This window comes from Carassius gibelio, chromosome B18 (assembly GCF_023724105.1).
Source record: "Carassius gibelio isolate Cgi1373 ecotype wild population from Czech Republic chromosome B18, carGib1.2-hapl.c, whole genome shotgun sequence".
In the NCBI taxonomy this organism is placed as follows: Eukaryota; Metazoa; Chordata; class Actinopteri; order Cypriniformes; family Cyprinidae; genus Carassius; species Carassius gibelio.
The window spans coordinates 5,936,860-5,953,412 of record NC_068413.1 but is presented as its reverse complement, the minus strand read 5'-3'; the positions used below and the strand labels follow the sequence as shown (position 1 = coordinate 5,953,412).

General features: G+C 36.8%; 1 protein-coding gene across 5 annotated transcripts in view; it reads right to left on the bottom strand.

Moving 5' to 3' along the window:
* Window positions 1–15,874, bottom strand: part of LOC127977903 (FYVE, RhoGEF and PH domain-containing protein 4) — a 43,966-nt gene extending 28,092 nt beyond the window's left edge. The window contains exons 1-2 of one of the 5 annotated variants that reach the window (XM_052583118.1): window positions 15,510–15,874; window positions 44–130 (exon numbers count right to left, since the gene is read on the bottom strand). In XM_052583118.1, coding sequence (XP_052439078.1) covers window positions 44–130; window positions 15,510–15,624 — 202 coding nt within the window. In that variant the 5' untranslated portion in view covers window positions 15,625–15,874. Of the gene's footprint in view, window positions 1–43; window positions 131–2,689; window positions 2,819–5,340; window positions 5,548–11,353; window positions 12,170–15,509 lie in introns of those variants that run through there. The other 4 variants (XM_052583121.1, XM_052583120.1, XM_052583122.1 and 1 more) reach the window with 4 other exon arrangements.
* Between the last annotated feature and the right edge of the window lie 679 nt (window positions 15,875–16,553).

Sequence of the window (16,553 nt, the reverse complement as noted above, 5' to 3'; positions counted from 1 at the left end):
ATAGACAGATTAGGAAGCAGAAGAAGAGAAGGTTGTTGCCCACCTTTGTTCTGAGCGATCTTCACCCCAACACAAGGCTCCTCTTCCTCAGATTGTTTGGAGGGAAAGCAGCTGGGGTTACCAGCTTTATCTGAAAGACACCAAGAGATTTATTTAGTTAGTTTTACTGTCTGCACTTGCTTTTCGGTAGTTTCCAGAAGGTATTTTGAGTTGCTTTCATGATCCTAAATGATGTAGATGCACATGGAAACTGAGGAGGATAAAGATTCTGAGAAACATGTGGGTGGGCTATAAATGAGAACAGGAAGAGATCTGCAAAAATTTGTGCCAAATGGTAAATGACACTAAACCATTGATATTAATAGAGTGTTAGTCCTGCAATCAGCCTCCATTCTTCCAGAAAGACTTTTCATTAGATGCTGGAAAATGCCTTGAGGATTGGATCCCATTTAGACATGAATGCCATTTCATCTCAAAGGTGTTCAGTGGAGTTCAAGTCTGGCTTTTCAGCAGCCCAGGTCTTTAACACAAGACTCATATGAACCTCACTTATTGCAAATTAATTATGCAAAGTAATTCAATAAATAATCAGAATCTCCATGCAAAATATAATTTTCCCCTTAAAAGTGAAAACATAAAACTGTACTATGCATAATAGTATGACTGCAGAACGACTGAAGTAGATATATATGTCTTTTGGATGATAAAAACAGCAGAAGGAGTGGAAGGTCTGTGTGTGAGAATAAAGAGGATGAGAGAACATTAATCCAGCATTTGTAGCAAAACAAAAGAAAAGTAAATCTCCAGAGACTCACCAGTAATTAATTCTGCTGTAATATCTAGGGCATGTGAGAGCTGTGTTAATGTACTTCATTTCTAACGCACATAAAAAATGTGACCAGTGGCATGGGGTTGCCAACTGTACACACGTGTGCATGAAAGCACACACTGACACACATGCAGATTATAAAGCGCTCAGCTGAAAATATAAGAACACACTAATAATATTACCCTACTGAGAGAAAACGAGAAGAGAATGGGGAAGTACAGAGTGACAAAATGCAATGACGAACGATAGAGAACTTACTGAATAAATTGAGAAGCAACAAAACAGTCAGTCAGTTCAACGTACAGTGAAACAAGTTTAAAGTAAGTTACATTTTGAGCGGGACAGGGTGTGTGTTTGTGTTTTATCCTGGACGTGAGATTAAAGCAAGGCTTTTTCCTCGTACCATCTGGAGCCCTTGTGACAGAAATATCTGGTGTCCCCCACACACTCGAATGTGCTCACATGCTCACATAATAGCCATTTTTAATAGCAGCTTCACAAAAAACACGTTCTGTAGGCTAACACAACAACCACAACAAACAAACTTAAACGAAGATGAAAGAGGGGGCTGGTGGGACACTTTTAAATGAGCTATCAAACACAGATTCTCAACAAACACTGCAAAATGAGTTACTGGGATGTATAGAGCTGGATAACCATGCATAGATGTTTCCATGAAATTCCTCGTATAGAAACACAAAATACAGCCATCTTTCATCTGAACATAACAGAAAATAGCAACGACATGTTTTATGAGATTATTTATTGATCCTGTGTAGCATGTAATTTCGCATTTATGTGGAGCCCTTGTTAGAGCATTAGAGGAGATGCGCCATGAATCATGTTCACAGTCGAGTGGCCATTATAATTGTAAATATCGTGGTTTACAATAGGCAGTGAATTATTACCTTAATCAGGCTCAATCAATTTCCAGAATGTACGCATGCATTTAATGTATTTGTAACCATCTAACAGAACAGTAAACTGATTTATGATGCATGAAAGCAATGCTCCATCACATCACATCAATTTAACATAGACACAAAAAAACTAAGACAGCCAAAACCTTATAAATATAGTAGCCAATTTCCACCAGAATACAACAGCAGCTACTGTTATTACTACTATATATATTTTTTTTTGATGGTGCCAAGGATTAACACAATTCCCCACAGCTTTATTGTAGAAATAATCAATATTATTTAAAAGGAAGTATTAATAACTGATCACAAACTGCAGCTTCTTATCTGTGCAAGTCATATTTAACCCAAACATCAAAAGGAATAACATAAGTAAATTATTCTCTAAAATTAGTTTTTTTTAAGCATTATATATACTTTCATGCATCATTATTCTCAATATTGTTTTTTTCTGTATTACTAATACATTAGAATAAGTAAAATTTAATTTTTTTCTCAATTGTCCTTAAATACTATAATCTATAAATTCATTTAATCATTTATTACAATAATTTGGGGAAAATATGCTCGATTAAATGAATGTATCAATGTTTTTTTGTTTTTGTTTTTTTAAGTAAAAAAATAAATGGGGTGATATATGGAGATGGACATGTTTTTTTTTTTTTTTTTTTACCTGCTGTGTGAGATTCACCTGTTAGAATTTACAGCAAACTCTCCACAGATTTAAAATGTATACCGACATAATCCAAACTATCTGGTTGTGTGTTATTAAAAAATTCAGACAAAAAGCATCTCTCTGTCGGACTGTAAAATGTGCAGAGGTCTAAAAACAAGAATCATGTGTACAATGTGAGATCTTGGCTCGATTGTATGTGAGCTGAAGGTCATGTCACTAGATGCATAAGGAACACACATACAAAAAAAAGAAGAGAAAAAATACCTGCTCTGCTCTTGGTTCTCCTGTGTGTCCTGGTCTGCGTTTTTCTCACGTCCCTAAGATGTTTCTCCATTTTAAGCATAAATCAATACACTACACAACAGGGAAATGGCCACATTATGCAACTCATTTTAAAAGTGACATTCACAACAAGCAGCTGCCAGTGTTTTTGTCCTTCCTGTGTTTGTGTCGCACTCCTTTCCCTCACTGGTCACAAAACCGGTTTCCCAGTCAATGTGAGAAGCAGGACACTGACTAGGAGTCAATATTTATTCAACAACAACATAGACACTATAAAAATCAGCTTAGACGATGCACCATGCTACCAACACATCCAGAGAAAAATCAAAAATAATAAAAGCAACTGCAGTAAAATCCCCCTATGTGCAGTTAAAAATGATCCAATCTCCTCAATTTTTCATCTACAAAATGTTATGTGTGCATAAATGTGCTGACTGTTGTCGACTAGAGAATAATTACAGGCATTGATAAAAGCTGCTGAGTGAGAGATCAATGAGAATGAAGTCTGTGTGTAATTATAGCAACAGATCAACACACTTTTTAGCTTTCATCTCTCTAGCCTCATTTTGTCCCAATGTGAACAGAACTGTGGGAATGTTTGCAACCTTTTTTAAAAACAATTATACCAGGAAATGAATGGATGCTACACTACACTCAAAACTCATAATCTCAGTCTTTGTCGGTCACAGAATATTTTATATGCTGACTGAGCTTCACATAATTTTGCAACCCTTGATTAGGTATGAGCCTCTTTCTGTTTTTGAGCTTGTTTTGATGTCATTTTTTTCTGCAGCACAGTTCTGCTTTTTGCATCTTGTGTGTGCATGATTAACTTTGCAACTGAAAGCAGTCACATGCAGGACATGGAGAAGCAGATAATAAAAAAAAATAAAAAAATTCTCAGTACGAGACCGTGGGCAGTGAGCTCATCATTTATAGACACAACCAAGACTGTGTAGATGATGCTACCACCCTTAGGTGAGAAAAAAAAGAGACCACATTCATGTCAACTGTTTCTCTCACACAAAACAGCATTTAAGAGAACAACTGGAGACTTTGCTGTAAATGTCCCCTAGAAGTTTAAAAGTGATCTCAATAATGAGAGGAGCTCAGAATTGCCTATAGATAATAAAGTTTGCAATCAAAAGTCAAAAATCTCAATATGAACTCAAAATATCCAAAGTTATAGCCCTATAATTATGTAAACTTAAACTTCTGGCCAAAGGTTTGGAATTATAAACTATTTTCTTACGTCACTTTTTTTTACTTTTTGACATTTTTATGCTCACCAAGGCTGCATTTGTTTGATCAAAAATACAGAGAAAAAATTTATATTGTGAAATAATAAATTAATACATTATTGCATTTAAAATATATATTTTAATTATTTTTTAAATATATTCCTGTGATGTAAAGCTGAATTTTCAGCATCATTACTCCAGTCTTCAGTGTCACATTGTCCTTAAGAAATCATTCTACTATTATGTGGATTTTTTTTTTTTTTTTATAAAGTAAAAAAAAAATCATTGTTTTCACAAAAAAATATGAAGCAAAAACGGTTTTCAATATTAATAATAAAAAATAGCCATTATTAATTAACTGACAACCAAATCAGCAAATACAATGATTTCTGAAGGATAATGTGAAAAATCATAAGAGAGTTATGATGTAATATTGATGGGTTCAAAATATATGGCAAATGTGCAAGAAAGAAAATAAAATCAGCTTTGCCAACACAGGAGCAAATTACATCTTAAAATACATTTAAAATAGAAAACGAATATTTTAAATACTAATAATATTGCAGTCTTTGCTGTATTCTTTATTAAATAAACACAACCTTGATGAGTATAAAAGACTTCCTCCAAAAACATTCAAAACCTTAATTATTCCAAACTTAGAACTAGTGTAATACTAATGTAATAGGAAACGCTGTTTCTCTTCTTCCTCAGCTTATGTCTATATTTTATGACACACACCTCCTTAAAAAGAGACAGAGAGATTGACATAAAGCGCTTGAACCGAGGTGCTAAAGCAGTCTTAGCCATCTGTGATGGTTACTACATATGTGTAATTTAGCATGTTAATGAGTCTTAAACACTCTCCTGATCCTGTAAAGAGATACTTCTCTGCTTAATCTGATAGCTGTGTGGTATTTGCTGGTGTCTGGATACTGATCACACATACACACACACACACACACACACACACAGATCTCCACCTGCTACCATGAAGCACCTGGACCTGTTTCCACCTCCATCTGTTTCTGCATCTGTGTCTGCGTTAACATTAATGAGGCTGATTCACCCCAGGATTGCTCATCGCTGTGACCGCAGCTCCAAAAATTCTTTTTAGATATGTTTTTGCACACAAAAGCACCGTCCAAATCCACCCACGTACAGACACTACAGCTTCAGTGTCTACAGAGTTAAATATGCATCTCCCGAGACAAAATCCCACAAATAAACATGCTTTAATATACCAAACAGCAGGTTTCTATTCAACACCACATAGTTAAAAGAATAAACCGTACGGTCTCCTGCAATAAACAACCTTAAGAGCTTCAAGAGCCACAGCCCTTCTCAGATGTGGTCAGCAGCGGCAATCTTTACATGTGAAGAAACACCACTGACCTGACTCTTCATCGGATTGGAGACAGCAGCTGTGTGTGTGTGTGTGTGTATGAGATTTCCACTTCAGTTCAGTTCCGTCGTCCTTATCCAGAGAATCACGCCAGACTGAACAGCCCTCTCATGAACCCTCCTTCTCTAGCCGTGCTGCCACAGACTCTGCATGCTCCATCCTTCCTCTCTCTCTCCCTCGGTCTCTACACTTGCTTTACTGCTCCTCCTCCTCCTATTCCCCCTCGCTTGCTTCCCCCGCACACTGTGTTTTCCGCTCAGCCTCTGTTTTTCTCTCCACTGAGGATAATCACATTCCAGAGGAGGGACAGCATATGGCAGGGAAACGCCACACACTCTTGCCTGTCCGTCTTTATGTGCCAATGTGTGTGTGTTGCATGGAGAATTAGCCCTATTTTGTTGCTGGAGGGGTGGGCCAACAAATGTGGTGGTGTGTGTGGGGGGGGGGGTATCTCAGTATTAAAGGGGTGGGGTTTGACTCAAAAGAAAAATCTAGAGGAATATTGATGAGTGGGTATGATATCTGGAGAATGCCAGCTTTTCTCCTCTGATTGGTCGGGTCACTGGAGTCCGCGTATCGCTGTAAATCAGCAGAGGGGTGAAAATGAGGCTGATGCTATTGGAGGGCACGCACTGGTCATGTGACGAAAGGAAAGAGCCACATGGGAGATTGAGGAGGAATACAGATGAGTCAGTGATTTGTGGGGGAAGGTGGAGGGGAGTGGAGGGCACTGTCACCACCAACAATATTCTCACACTTTCGAATGATAAAGCGAAGCCAGTAGGGAAATGTAACTCTTCTCTATAAAAACAAAGTACAGTGGTAATAAAATGGGTTTTTTGAATTGGGTATTTTGGCATGGGTAATCTTGATATAGGCCTAACGTGTGAAGTTTTATGAATATGGTTATCTTTTAGTATCATGGTACACAGAATATATATCGAAGTATAACATTGTATTATGTCGCTAAGATAAGGGATCTTCACTCAAGGGATATTCAAAAATTTCAAGTTATTACAAAATTATGGTGCTCAGGATAAAAAAAACAACAACTGTACATTTTCCCCCCAGAAATTAATAGGAACAATTACAGTTATTGAACTAAAAAATAAAGATGGTAAAAATACTTAAGTAGTTTAGTAGGTAAAGTATTTTGTATTAAAGTATTTATATTTTTCACACACACACACACACACACACACACACACACACACACACACACGCACACACACGCACACACACAATGTGCCAAATTACTAACTAGGATAATTAATATCAACATTATCTTACTACCACCAAATTATGTTAGAGTTTTTCATTTATTTAATTATTTATTTAATTAACAAGACTCTATATGCTCTCTACAATGCTGATTCCATGGGAATAAATGTCATTTACTTCCTGTGTTTCACATTTACAGAAAATCTAATTGTGTACTGTGTCACAGAACAGCATTATAAAGCAATGATCCCAAAAAAGAAACTAAATTAAACCTTTAAAAAGTGCTTGCCACAGATTTTTCACTTCTCATTTAGACTGTTTTTAAATGTGCATGTTTATTTAATCTGATTTCTGATTCTGAAAGTTGTTCTGTGATGAGAAAAAAACAAGGCTAATAGCCCGAGGTGACAGCGTCATACTGAATTCCCAGCATGCCTTCAAATGTACAGTGCACGCACACAATCACACTTCAACACTTGCCTATAAGCCTCATAACTATTTCTGTCATCTGCCTCGGTGAGATGACCCTCGTGCTAATTCGACCAGACAGGCTAAACACTCCTGAATCCTGACCTCTTTCAAGTCACACTTCTTCTTGTAGTCCCTTTCTGTTTTCAATCATTCGTCTGACTTCTCACTCCTCACACGCAAAATGATCGTCACCATTCTTGCCCTTTGACAACTACACATCACAGCAAACGCACACAACACATTTCCCGTCTCTCCCACACCAAGCTCCTTCACGCTCCTGCCCTGATCTCCTCCTTCCATCAGTCCATGTTCAGTGCTCTCCTCTTGTTGTAAATGAAGCCTCAGGCCATGTCTATTACACTGCCATTATTCAAGAAGCATAGAAATCTCTCATATTCAACTGGATTTCCTCTACAGAGTGTACTAATATTTTTAATAGGCCTAAAAAAAAATCTCTGTAAATGAAAATATAGAATTTTAATAATCAAATTTTTTGAATATATTTTATTATGCAAGATGTATATTATTTTCTCTTTATAAATGATTTCTTTTATAAATGAACCCCAGAAGGGTTGTCTTTCCCAACCCTATTATTATGATATAGAACAGAAAAATGTACTAATACATTTTAATAAACTGCAAATAACAATGTGTGTGTGTGTGTTAGGGGGCTGTTGACTGACCATTATGACAGCATTTTAGTCTTGAAGATATGAACCTGATATGATGCAAATCTAATGTGACTAAAGCAATCATCTGTCATCTAGTCGATCTATTGTGTTCATGGTGTTGATACAGATAGGAAATGACTCCGGTCACGGAGTTGAGTCACTCGATCTGTAAACTGTATTACTGTAGGCTACAGATTTAATGAGGGCAGGTGTGGGCGTTTGTGTTCTTAAAACGGGTGCATTATTATTGAGAAAAAAAGCCTTTCCTGTCCTTGTTATAAACTCACAGCACCACCAAAATAACATCTCAGCGTGCATGACAACACAAATACGCCAGTTCAGATTTCCTGTCAGACAGCTTTGTGTGGGTGTAGGTCCTGAAAGCCGACGAAAATGTTCCTCATTGCTGTCCAACTTGGCTCAGTTAGATATCAATAGGCACTTGAAGGGAAAACAGAACTGACAGTCCCTATGTAGTTACTCTCCTCTTTAAGAAATAGTGTAATTAATACACAAATCGAATTTGTACTAGTCACATACACACACGCATACAATAATATACTACACACTTGGAGCACAAGTAGCCAACACACAGATAAAGCAGCACTTACTTTACACTTATTTTGAGTTTTGTAAAAGCATTCTTTTTTTTTATTATTATTACGTGAATAGAAGTGCACTGAATTCGTTTTTGCCGACTTCCCAGGCTTTTGAACACGAGTGTCAAAGCACCACTGCCCCCTGCTGGACAGTCAGACTAATTTGTTTATTTTTTTATTTTTAACAGTAATAAAAATAAACCGTATACAAGTATTAAAGAAGTATTAGGAAATTAAATTAATAATTATTATAAAATTAAAGTGTATGGACTATGCATAAAAAGTGAAGGAATAAATACATAAGATCAAGTACATAAATGTAAAAATGTATAGAAAATGGCTGAAACAAACATATACATATATATATATATATATATATAGCACTTGCGCACAGATGTCAACCAAAAAAAAAACCTACACAACACAGAAAAGGGAATGAAATAGAAGGAAGATGACAGAAAGAGACAGAGCAAAAGGAAAAGCGGAAGCTCTCAAAATAAAGGTAGTGTGCATCATGACTCAAACAATGATCAAACAAATGTCCTCTCACAGTGTAGGATACAGCTTCTTCTCATAAATGATATCAACCACAAAGAAATGTAACTGTTTGTGGGCAGGAAAGTTGGTGACCTTAAACGTGGGTGAACATTATGTAAATGTGTTACTTCAGGACGTAGAGCCGTAACAGAATAAGATTGAAATTCCTGATGACTCGTTTAGGAAATTGGAAGCTGACCCTTTTTTTTTTTTTGAACAGACAATAACTTTATCTATCGTGCACTGTCGGCTTCACAACTTTTCATGACACACTGCATGAAAAGTAATAGTCGAAAAGGCATAATAGGGGCACTTTATTTAAAAATCAGGATTTATAAATATCTTTAGTATAGAGTTGAGTGGGTGCCGTCAAAGTGGAGAAGTCAATCAATTAAGAGTCAAATGAAGTTTGTAAAAAACAAAGCCATTATTAATATGCTTTTAACTTCAATCCGTTGCTTCCAGGTTCCAGCTAAAATAGTCTATATTCCTAGTATTACTTTCTTCAGTTCTCTAAATCTGGTCCAATAAAGAAACAAACTCACCTACATCTTGGATGGCCAGATTGCAGCAATTTTCATTTTTGGGTGAATTATTTTTCTAGGATCGTGGGTTGTGTAATACTTCCATAATTAAATACTTCACACACTGAACACATTGTTCCAGTGAAAATAATATTAAATTGACTTCTCCCGCTAATGGTAGATTAGACATGAATAAAGAAATTGCTCAAAATAATTTTCTCTTTAGAGAAAGAATGAATGCGATTTTAATTCCCAGAACCCTCTAAAAATGTTTTACATCATACTTGAATTAATCAACTTGAGAAGCTTTTTAGTGTAAAAACATTCTAAATAAATAAACACTTTAACAGTTTCTTCCTTCCTAACAGATTAGAAAAGAAAAAATAAACTGTGGTTCTTTAAATAGGCCATGGTCAGTCCTTTACAAACCCACAACACAATATAACCACACAAAATAATAGGCCAGTAGTTCCTGCCAAGCAGAACAGTTGGAGGACTCGTGAGTGTTGTTTCCCAGATCTCAAGAGACGCGTGCTTTTCTTCTGCTTGGGTTGGTAACTGATTTTGGACACAATGCTTATATGAACAGTCTAACATATGTGCCACCATCCCACCATTATACAAAGGAATATTAGACCTGCGAATTCAAGTCTGTGCTATACTGGTACTGCTAGTGATAAAATCATTACAAACAAGGCATTACTCGCATAAACACTTAAAGAGTGATGTTTATGTAGGCCACATAAACATCTGTGAGCGGTTTCCACTTGATGAGGACGTTGAGGACACTAAAATCTGACAACTACATAAACACCCTCATTCCTAATTTGTACAAACCTTCCATAGTTTATTATTTCACACATACTGAGAAGTTTTGTCTATAATATGGCTGAAAAAATAAACCAGACAGTTGATATCTTGGCCCCCGACCAGCAATAAGTCAGTGGAGGTTTAGATTAGTGAAAAGAAACGTACGAGTTAGTTTAGGGTGGTGGGACAAGACGGTGTGTAAGAGAGAGAATGAGGCGTCTGGATTAGCCCTAGCTACAGGCATTTCAACAGAAAACTGAGTTTCTGTACAAACCAGACAGAGTACAACAGCTCGGATTACAGTGTAACTATTAAGATACACTGATGAACTCATCTGTTGCATGCAATACTCATCTCACAACTGCATGACCAGAAATTCACACATTCACTGTATGTACACTACTAAAATCAACAGGAACTCCAGACGCTATCTGATTTATTAATACACACTCCTGTTATGCACAGTTTTTGCTTTTGTTTCTGTTATATTAAAGAAAAATGTTTGTCTCTGTAATATTGTTTCTAAAATGTATTAACCTGTTCCGTTTCTGAAACAACTTTCTGTGATGTCACAAATCCCTTGTATGTTTAACCCTTTCCCTCCAGCCATCTGTCATAAAGGAATCACTTCTCACAATCCAATATATTAAATCCTTAAATACACTTCACACTTTTTGTGGATTTTTTTTTCCAACTTTTTTTGTTCACAATCTTTCTGTGATAGGCAGAGTTATATCATTTGAACCCACATTCCAGTACAGATAGTAAACTTCTCCGGACAGCTGGCAAACTTTCTTTGAATGCAGCAAATTAAAGAGACAGTTCACCTAAAAATAAATCAACCGTATGGCATTCAATACCTTTGACTTTTTTGTTTCTTGTGTAGAAGAGAAGACAAAAGAAGATGAATAATGTTTGTGTTTTGTCAATACAATAAAAGTCAGTGCATGGGTCCAAAACAATGAACGAAGATGAAGAAAAAAACAAAAACACAAACAGTCTTTATCAAAATATGCTTCTTTGCATTTTGAAACAACATGAGGAGCTGTAAATAAATGACAACATTTAAATTTTTTGGTGAACTATCCCTTTAACAGATTCACTCCCCAAATGTAATATCAAACTATGTTGACAATCAATTAATGAACAATTACTGAAACTGAACATTACCTTTAGTTGGCCAAAACCAATACTTTCGACGATGCTTCATTTTTCTCAATCCATTCCCCATGATATACTGTTTTTGGGACTACATGAATGCAGCTTTCCTACTCATCAACAGTTTCATTTTTAGATTCCAACCGGATGAGAATCAACAGCCTCCTCTCCATTCTCTGACAAGCAACCTCTACTTTCTTTCTCAGAGTCACAGTGAAACTTCTCATTGCTGGCATGTTGGAGCTCATTAAAATGAGAAGCGTTGAAACCTACCGGAGGCAGTGCGGTGGAGGAGAGCCTTCCTGAGGCCAGAGCCCAGACAATCCATCACTGTCCATCACTGAGACTTGACAACACAGAGAAAATGAGTTAAAGACACTAATAGAAGCGCGGGGAAGAGTACAGGGGTTCCACAAAAAGACTGACGAGAAAGCAGGGGGAGAAAGTGAAGCCCGGCTTCCTGTAGATGAAGAATGGACAAAAATATCCTCTGTATCGCCACTTCCTCTCTCATTCCCTCTTGTGCTCACCTCTGAAAAGCAGTCCAAACTTTGCCCTAATGAAACACGAAGGATTTTTGCAGAAATCGTTTTCCTTAAAAGTCAAATAATTAATTGACGTTAATTGAAGGAATAAGTGTTTTATGGCCTATGTTGCCATTCCAGGATTTTCCAAATCTTTTTGGTCCAGCAAGAGTGAAGGTGGTTGAAAGATGTTTCTGCTGCAAAACATTTCCAAAAATGAGTCTGTCCTAGACATGATGTTTGAACTACAGGATTGCCCATTCCTCCAGCCTGAGGGGGGATCTCTAGAAGAGAAAATCAGGAAACTCCAGCCCTTCACACTGTTTGCTCAGGAGCGGAGTTGATCAAGAGGAAATGGGCATGGACAGGACTGCCCTGGGTGGAGGGGTGTGTTACGTAATGCTCCATCACTATTACTGCCACAATAATTCTCATAGGTAAAGATAGCAGAGATCTGACCTGGGTGAGCCTTGAGTCAACTAAGGATGAAATCAATCATATAGGGTGAATAGTACACCCTTTAGAGTAAGTGACTGTTCCTGATTTCTCATCACCAGACCTACATCTTTACCAGCTGTCTGATATGACTAACACAAGACCTTGCAATACCCCTGTCTGCTGTGCATTGTGTTCCTCACAATAGGCAAGATAGGAATTCACCCTCCTGTCATCAGAACCGGAGTAGAAATTTCCCCTCTCTTACAGGAAGTGTGTCATTTCGGATCGACCTTGCCTACAGGACATTCTCATGCATGTAAACAAACCTTTAACCCCTCCCCTGTACATTTACATGGGAAACATGGGAGTTATTTCTAATTTTGTCTTTTGCTAAAACTAGTTTTTGGATGGTTGTGTTCAGATGAATGCTAAGAAAATTATCTTAAATTAACTATTAAATTAAATTGTCTCTATACATTACAGTTCGATAGTGCAGAATCTTCAGTAGACATTACTCATTACATTACTGAGCCATTAGCAAATATTTCTGCCATTCCAGTCTTCAGTTTCACATGATCTATCATTTTTAATAAATTGAAGGCGTCATCTGTCAGAAAATCTCACTGACACTTGTGTGTATACAAACACACACATACACACACACACACACGTCTGGTCAGCTATGCTTGTGGGGACTCTCCATAGGCGTAATGGTTTTTATACTGTACAGACCGTATTTTCTATCGCCCTGCACCAACCTTACCCCTAAACCTAACCCTCACAGGAAACTTTCTGTATTTTTAGATTTTCACGAAACTTTGTAATTCTGTGTAATTTATTTGCTCGTTTACCCGTGGGGAACTCAATTTAGGTCCCCGCCGTGACACAAGTCCCCATGAGTCTGTGTGTATTCAGGTTTAAGTCCCCACCAGAATAGAAAAACAAGTACACACACACACATACACACACACACCTTTTTTGGTGTTATAGTGCCATCTGCTGGATATTTCTACATGAAAAGGATACAGGTCTCGAAAAACCCGTGTAACATACCTTAAGATAAAGTATTAATATCAATTCCATGCTGATATGACAGTAATTATTTTAGAATAGATCCCAGTGTTATAGTTGAAATTATGTCTCGTTTCCTGTGGCTGGGCCACAATGTCCTCAAATATTAACTAGAGGATAATGGAGGGTGTGTATCAGGAGATATTTATAGCCCCTCTTTCCCACACTATTGAATACACCGATCACAACCAAATGAAGTCTGATGAAAGTTATGATAACAGGTCCGTCTCACCTGACTCTGAACTCCTCAAACACTGGCTTCAGTGTCACAGTTCAGTGAAGCACCACAGAAAATTAATAGTTAACTTTAATAACAGCACACACTTGTGTTAGTGCACTTCAAAACTGGTTCTGTTACTCAAATCCCTGACGTTTGAGATGGAAAACAATTCTATCTAGTACTTATTTATTTATTTGTATTTATTTATTTTTTGCAGGAAATAGCTCTTAAAGGGTCCCTGCTCTTGTTCCTGTTTATGTGCTCTATCAACTCTACTGTTTAAATAAACTGAATATGAGAGCAGCCCAATCATTTCTTCAGATTCAGATAACTTGCTGTGTTCCTCCTGTCCAGCTCTTCCTTCTCAGTATTGTTTCAATAAGTATTATATTATTATGTATTTTATATTATTTACTATGTTTCTAATCTTAAACCTTATCCTAACTCTTTATGTCAAAATAAATGTTGATTTCTTGACCTTCCTTTTTATCTCTCTTGTTGAAAAACAATCGGTCAGAATCCGATTAAAATCTGGTAAAGTTGGACATACTGCATTTGATTTTGTATTTTTGCATTGTTTTGCAAGTCAGAAAATAATTAACAGAACAAATCCCTCAAAAGAGCAATGTTTTAGGTAGGTTAAATAAAATCCAGCTTCTAATTTCAAACCCCACAGACATCAACAACAATGTAACTCAATGAGTTCCTCATGCTCGTTCCGATTCACTGGGCAGACAGAAAGTGGAACTTCATGGATAAATGAGACCCAGTGCAACCTCTGTAATAAGAGTTCTCTAGACTGACAATAGTGAATAGCCAGCCTTAAGGACACACAACTGTTTTAGAGAGAAAATAATTGCTTTTTGCTTAAATAGCACAACATTTTTAAACTGCATTGCTATGCAACAATATCCAAAGAACCACAATGGTTTGCTGTCACTGAAAGGCAAAATCTGCATTGGCCTTCACCCAGTCACAGACACACTGGACTCTATGGCACCAATTGACTTTTATACATAAGTGGCTGTGTTGTGCCATGCAGAGTAGTCTTTATAGTATAGGCTATTATTCCTTAACACTTACTTAACAGATTTCAAATATATCTAATAGACTGTGACATAGTAGGAATAGTATGACAGCAGTACTCCTGCACATTCCTTATCCTTAAAATACAGAATTATGCGGGACAATTCTGAGTCAGAGAGGAAACATGCCACTATTGCTATGACACAACTCGTTGGGACTTGTTCATGCTCATATCCTGAGCTTTCAGTACAAACAGAGCTTTCTTCACAGGAAGAAAATGGAGTCTGGAATTTATTCCAATGCATTTTACATGTTTTGCCAAATCTCTTGTATGCTGTCAGAGGTTGAGGCTACCCACTGTATGAACATGAGCATGAAAAGATTGTCTGGTTTTACATCAAAACTAAGAAATAAAAAGTACTATCAGGATTGGGCCCCAGGATTCATGGCTTTAATTTGTATCTAGCACTGCATCATTCTTTCCGAAAAATAACTTATAACCTCTTCCATAATTGTACAGTGTTGTTTATTAGAATGTCAAATATATTTATCAAATATTAATACAAGAAATCAAATATGCAAATATTCTGCAGGTATAAACCATGGGTTCAGGGTTTGATGATACGACGATATACTAGAAGAAACAGGCTATAATGTGTCAATCGATAGAGATTTTGTAGCATGTTGCCATTTCTTATATTTCCAGGTTGAAAGAAGAAACTACTGCCGCTAATTTCAAAACTATGTTCCTTAAAAAAAAAGTTGCGTGAAAACACTCAAAAGGCAGACAATATTACCCTTGAAACAAATGTATCCAGTGTTTTGGACGTTTGACTTGAAGAGAAGCCCATAAGCGGACTATCCGCTTTCACCTGACCGCTTCACTCACCTGAGGATCCCGGGCATTCCTCCCCCGATGAACCTGCTGTCTGCTTCGGTTTTGACTTCCTCCGGATAGCGTTTCTCCTCGGTTCACTCATGTTTTCATTAGTTCGTTCCAACATTTAAAAGACTTGATTTACAAATCCTTTGTAGCCTACATAAATAATGGAGGTTTTATGTCCACCCCGCATGTCGGGCAAAGTCCACGTCTTAAGCGTCTGCAGCCGTAAGAACTGCGTAACGTAAGTGTTACGCAAAAGTAAAACGAAACGCTTCGGTTTAGTGTTTTCCTCTGATTCTTTGGCTCTTAGAGTAGTAACGTTACACTGTTCTGAGCAGGTCATTATCGCTTTATCAGCCCATATCACCGCCCTAAAGCTCTGATAGCACGATTGGTCCAATCATTTCCTTTAACATTAGTTTGTGGAGTTATTGATTCATCTCAGTGAGTCGATTCGATTGAATGCGTTTACCTAAACTGCTTAGCCAATGAAATTAGAGACCCTGTGTTTTTGGCGAATTTGGAGATGGACTCCTTGCCAGCAATCTGCATTGAAGAAGCTACTGTAAATTAGCCATACAACAAAGGTTATGAAATAACATAACTATGAATGAAAACAATATTAAAATTAAGTAGAGTTAGCCAGTAATTGTATTTTGACTCGAAAACACTATTGGTGATCCAATTAACTGTTGCATAATGTTATATGGGATTATCTGTGTATTAAACACATAATGCATATAAATAAATAAATACATTGTTTGTAAATTAATAAGTACAATAGGTTAACAATTTCCTATGTGTTGTCCTCTATGGTTGTCCTTCTGGTTTTGATTCACTTAAGTGATTCGAATCTTTTGAACCTGTTCACCTAGACACATACCCCTTAGCCAATCAAATTAGAGGATCGGAACTAACGGTTGCATAAAATTTATTGGGATTATTAAAATGTATGATTGTTAAAAATTGAATAGCAACCATACAAAATTACAATAAATTGGTAAATACATTTTAAAGACAATATGTGCTTTATTTATTTGACTAGACCAA